General features: G+C 27.9%; 1 protein-coding gene across 1 annotated transcript in view; it reads left to right on the forward strand.

Moving 5' to 3' along the window:
* The window catches only part of LOC119666778, a 14034-nt gene extending 10662 nt beyond the window's left edge, over positions 1 to 3372 (forward strand). Inside the window, exon 3 of the mRNA XM_038076057.1 lies at positions 3313 to 3372. Within this exon, the coding sequence (XP_037931985.1) occupies positions 3313 to 3372 (60 nt within the window). The remainder of the gene's footprint in view (positions 1 to 3312) is intronic.
* Positions 3373 to 6588: the final 3216 nt, after the last annotated feature.

A 6588-nucleotide genomic window follows, 5' to 3' on the forward strand; every position in this document is an offset into this window, starting at 1 on the left:
GGATACTCTGCTCTATATTGTTGTTGTTGTCTATTGTTGTTGCCGTTTTGTTATTTTACATACTATATTTATTAACATTATAGGACTAGCGAACAGTCCTGCGTACTATGTATGTGTATTAGCTTTCTTATTATTGTTGGTTCTATTACATTTTGCCGGCAGATAAGTTTTTCCCATCAAGGGAACAATGGTCACAAACGTTATAGAATCTGTTGGATTTTGTCACATAACCATTTCAATAAAAGGATGAAGAGGCAAGCCAACCTTATTATGTCACGAGTTGAATGAAACTTTGGAATACTTTTTTAGGGAATTCTTATTATACTCGTACGTACAAAAGTTGTTGTCAGATTGAGAATGTGTGAATGGAATTTTGATATTGTTAAGATAAAAATGAGTAAGTGAATGAATGAGTGAATGAGTCTATTGTAGAATATTTGCGATAACTTAAGGTTTGTAAAAAAAAAGAAAGAAAAACAAATAAAAAATTACGTGTGTGTATGTTTTTGACAAGAAAGTTACCTGGTTAGGATTGCTTAACGTATCCCTTACCTGTCCGTACACATTCCTCGCTTAGACAAACTTTGTCTTCTGGTGATATGGAACCTGGAAAAGGAACAACACAAAAGATTTATCATATTAAACTTAGCAAAGAATTGAATAAATTGATTGATATATTTAATTTAGGGCACTACAAATAAAAATCACAAAAGATGTTAAAAACAAGATTAATTGAGGTTTTCAAAGCGAATGAAATGTATCGAATTACCTACAAAATTATACGTATACGTATCATCTTTTATAAAAAATTTAATATAAAATATACTTTAAAAGACAACTTTGGTTTTTTGCGATCGTTTTTACTTCAACATTTTTTATGAAATAAATCTTCGTTTTTGTACACTCAGTGTACTTCTTTTTTCCCCCATTTTTGATGCTGTCATATGGCACTTTGGCTGTTATAAATTTTAAGGCATATATTGAATCTTAGTATTTTTAAGTGTTTTGTACGTAATTTGGTTTTTTTTTCTTTCTCATTTTTAATGCTGTCATATGGCACTTTGGCTGTTAACAATTTTAATGCGTACATTCAAATTAAGGCATGTAAGTTATATTTTATGTATTTAAATTTTGCCGGGCTTTATTCAATATTCAAATATTTATTTTTCAGTGTTTATTTTAATAGATATATTTTATTGAAACATAACTATATTTATAATTAAGTCTGTTTGGTCATTTAATATTTTTTAAATTTAAATTCAGTTAAATATTCATCATCAGACGTATTGGCTTAGTTACTAATACATCTATTGGTTATTGACGATGGCTTAAACATGTATTGGCTTAATTGATCTTACACAATTTTTTAGACTATAACTGTTAGGGGTTTAACCCTGTCAATTTTTAACTGTAGTCTTGGCAACGAATACTTTATTTGGGCTATTCAAGTTTCGTCAGACGTATTGAATTAATTACCACTACATCTATTGGCTATTGGCAATGGCTTAAGCATCTATAGGCTTAATTGACCTTATACAATTTTTTAGACTACAACAGTAAGGACTTTAATTCTGTCAACTTTTAACTGTAGTAGTAGCAACGAATACTTAATTTTGGCTATTCATTTTTCGTGTTTTGTGAATTTATTTGCAAACGAACTTTCGCTTACAACACTATTTTTAGAAAAAGCATAAACCACAGCTATATAAATTTATTAAAGTAGTGCAAAGTGTGGTTTTTTCACTATAAACACTATTGTTTTTGCGTACTTTTGCAGATTGTTTGCGTTCTGAAAGTTTATTTTAACAGTTATGTATATTATGGAACTCTTAAGCGAGATACAGACATATCTCACTATACCAAAGATGGTAAAGTGAGATAGTGAGAAAATGATCAAATTCAAAAATCAAATTTTTAATTTAATTTTAGAATCAAGAATTTTATTTAAAATTTAATCTTGGAAATTGTTTTTCAATAATTTATTCTCTCACATTTTCTCAGTAATACATAGCCTCTTTTTTATGTCTATCCAATGGTATACAGATCTTAATCATAATCATATATTAAGCTTAACTTTAAAACATTCGATACAAATCAAAGCAAAATCAATTATATGTCTATAATAATGTAGATCCTATAATGCTAAGGTTGTTTTAAGAAAGAAATATATCATTGAACTAGTTCGCTTCAATTTATTGCTCTCACCTTTTCCAGTAACTGTTATAATGGACTTTTTGGACTGAGTTGAAAGAACAATTAAAAAAAATAATTAAATTGATTAGAACAGATTCATTTTTAAGATGCTTTGAAAATTTTTTGGAGAAATGAGACAGTAAGTTTCAACGAACATAATACCAAGGATATAATACATTATTAAACGCTGAAGTAAGCTCTTCTGTTCTGAAACTACTACGAAAATAAGGTTATTCAATTTTTTGAATAACCCATAAAATATTGGATTGAAATTTCATTTCATACTTATAAACATAAATGTCAAATGTAACATTCAATATTAGTGACCTCAATATTATTTTTGGGTTAAGTCTCTTCTTAGGTCTATCACTCCTATGGTAATAATCGGGAATGACTGTAGTCCAAATCACTTCTCTAGTGGTTGTTATTGGGGCAAAATTGTTCTACAACTCTTTGTGGTTTACTGATTTAAAATTACTGAAGTAAAATTTACTTAACAATTTTGTTAGCAGAAAATATAAGTAAATTATACAGTTAACACTGATATGCTGAAGAAGTTCATTCCCCACACGACGATTTTAAAATACTCAATACTATGAAGCTTAGAAGATACTAAGGAGAAGAAGAACATATAATTTATATAGTGGTTGTGCAGTTGTTCCAGTGCGACAAAATCTAGAAGGTACTCGTACTAAGTTTAATATTACTAACTGTAGCAGTAGTCCAAAAATAACGAAGTCTAAATAATGCAATTATTCGTTATTGCGGTAGAGTCATCTATCTAATCTAAACTATAAACTTTAATAAATGTTTTTAGGTTGTATTACTCAATAAGTTGCTTCGTTTACCCATACTAGTTACTTAATAATTATAATTTTTTTAAGCTCTTTGCATTCTGTCATCGATGCAGTAGCTATGCTTTGCGTTCTATTAAATTACTAGATTATGTTTGCGTGTTTTGAATTCCAGAATAATGTAACAGTGCACAAACACACTATATAGATATTCTAAATTACTACACTTAAGAGTGCTGTTTTAAATACAATGATAACATTACCTTACTTCACGCAAGACTATTATAATTTATAACCCAAATATCTATATGCTAATATAATTCAGGCTTTATTACTAACTGGTTATAAAGCTTTCATAAATTTGTATAATAAGCGTTCGCAATAAAGTTCTAAACATTCTTAAATATTTACAAGTATTGACTTTGAGATGTTATACGAGTTCGGTAATATAAGACTTGAGTTAATCTGGACACATACTAAGAAATCACTTATTTTGTAGTACATTAAAGAATCAACTTATTTAAGAAGATAGAATAACATTTCGACATCAAGATGAGCATCTTGATGTTTATAAGAAGGCAGGGTATCAAAAAATTCTTTCAAAAAAATTTATATGAAACTTCCAGTTCATATTTTTATACTAAAACTCTCATATCAGTAGAACACATTTGTAAAATAGTATATGCTAAGTGATATTAAATTAATTCTAAAAAAATAACCAATAACCGATGACGGCAACAGTAAAACTATTAATTTTAGGAACTCGCAGAATAAATAGACTCATCCTATTAAAACAAAAGACCAAGAATTAATGCTGATAAACCTTATCTTAATATATATCAGAGCAGTGGTTCCCAACCTTTTTTTTGGATGAGGACCAGTATAACATTATTGTTTTTAGTAGGGACCACAAAGTTTAAGATTAATAAACTGTATGAATATTTTAATATGCTGTATTAATCTCTGATATAATCTATAATGATTGTATAATTGTATAAGTGCATAGTTACATTATATAGGTTATAAAAAAGTCTATATATTTTTTGTGTTTATATTCTAATAAGTGGGGTTTTAGTGGTCACACTACAAGCTATGTATCATACCTGTTTAATTTGATTCACGGACCATTTTTAACTATCTCGCAGTCCATCAATTAGAAACCAATGTATTAGAGAGACTAGACATATTTCTTAAGCCTAAGTTGCTGGCTACAGTAGTTAGAAATATCAAAAACGTGGTTGTATAACCGGCTAGAATAATATTAGAATTAAGATACCTAAACAATTATAAAAAAAATAGAAGAGAAGTTTGCAAATCTTCGGTTTAGCTGACATCAAATATAATGCAATTTAAACTGAAACTGTATTATTATTTTATTATATAATCAATATAAATTAGTAATAATAAAATTTTTGTAATAAACATTAGTTATCACTATTAGATACCAAATTTATTACAACATTTTAAGTTATTTCACAGGGAGATAAGAAAAAAGACAGTAATGCAAATATATCTATATTGTAAAAGTAGTTGGCTCTATAAAACCCCAAATACTTTTAATTATTTTAAGTCTAACACAGACTTAAACACAGAAAGATAATAATTTATTGAAATGCACTTGTTCAAATTTCTGAACTAACATAAAAAATTTACTATTAAATGGGATAAATAGTTAAACCCTTAAGAGTTTTATTCGAAACCACTTAACAGAATTAAATTTGCATTTTTTATAAAATTTATAGAAACTTAAAATGACGAAGTTTTTTACTTATTTTAGACATAAACTAATTTTGCTATCAAGAACAAGCCAAAAAATAAAAAAAAAACAAGTAGAATATATTTGACATATGATTCATGAAAAATTAAGTGACAAAAACACTCAGCCATAGCATTTGGTCTAACCGAGTGCCTAAGTTGGTAAAACGACAGGATTATGGCCGGGAAGCATGCAACAGGCACATAAAAATATAACTTCTTGCACGAGTTACTTCGAAAGGGTAACGCAGCAATCGCAACCCCAATTTTTTTTTTATTTTTTTTAAGAGCTATAAGTAAGTACTCTCTGGTAAAAACCGATATAAAAGTATGAACATTACAAAAATAAAAAAAAATTTAAAAAATAACCCAGTGAGCTATATAGACTCGGGCACTATTAATTATTTTTATAGATTTACCTCAATATAATGGGATATATAAAATTTATACATATAAAGTATTTAATAAAAGACGTTTCAGATTTGCTTCATGAAAAAATAAAAAAAAAATTTAAAAAAAATAACCGAAAAACTATGTAGTCTCGGGTCTTATTAATTCTTTCTATAGAATATAATGGGAAATATAAAATATATACATATAAAGTATTTAATAGAAGACGTTTCGGATTCGCTTCATGAAAAAATGAGAAAAAATTTAGCAAATATAAATATAATTTAATATATAGTTTAAATACTAAGGAATGCATCTAGGTAAATAATATTCCCTTTTTCAACTTAACACTTTCAAGTTCTGATATTTATAATGTTAATCTAATAATCTCAATTATAATTTCTAACTGGTTTACTATTTTTGAATTTAAACCTTTAGGTGACTATGGTGCAACTCATGTACTTTAATCTATTCATATCCGCGCTCTAGCTGTAAGGATTATAGTAACATATTAATCGTGAGACTAAGTAACTAGGAAAACCGAGCTAGATGTTAAAAACTATTTAAACTCTATATTAGAGAATCTTTTTTAGGTATTCCATATACTATGTCAAAATGTCATGGCAAAAATTATAACAAAGATTTTTAGAATTATTTCAAAAAACAATTTTTTTCCTTATTTTTTTTTATCATAAAAGTGTAAAATGAAAATTTAAAGAATTATTTATATTAATTAAGACTATTTTTGTATTTTACGTATATATGTATATACCAATGTGAAAGCATTTTTGTACATAAGAAGCAGCAACACATTTCGTTTCACATAGGTTAAAAATACTAGAGACTCTCTAGCTTTATTTATAGCTTTTACTTTCCAGAGGATTTTGCTTACCAGAAAACATTCCTTTACATAGCATTTAATTAAAGGTTGAAACGGTTGTGTGAGATTTTTCTTCAGCACAATGGATCATCAGACTTAAAAAGACCATTGGGTCTGATTTACATGCCTCAGTCTAATTAAAATTATCTGATAAGTCAATGCGTATATAAGTAGTTTTAAAAATCATTATTTTACTTAAGAAAAGGGAAATCACATGCAGTACTGCCATTTCAGACGTTAATTAAAGCCTTTTAATCCTTCATCATAAAATCAAAGACAGGTTAAAAATAAAGAGAGGCAAGTGACGATCTAAACCAAGCAGCTGATATCACTCTCATATGGGTTTCTGGGCATAGGAACACCTTGGTATTTCCTTAGATGTATCTCTCGGAGTATCGGTTCACAGAGGATGGTGTAGAGAAGTACTATTTCTAGGCTACTAATAATAAATGGAAGACACTTAAGCCATGTATAACTTCCCGGTCAACATGACCCTCTTTCAACATAACGAGAACTTGAAAGCTTATCAAAAGTGACGGCGTGAATACTGCAAGGCTTACTGCAGTTATCTTTGTT

This window comes from Teleopsis dalmanni, chromosome 1 (genome assembly GCF_002237135.1).
Source record: "Teleopsis dalmanni isolate 2A chromosome 1, ASM223713v2, whole genome shotgun sequence".
In the NCBI taxonomy this organism is placed as follows: Eukaryota; Metazoa; Arthropoda; class Insecta; order Diptera; family Diopsidae; genus Teleopsis; species Teleopsis dalmanni.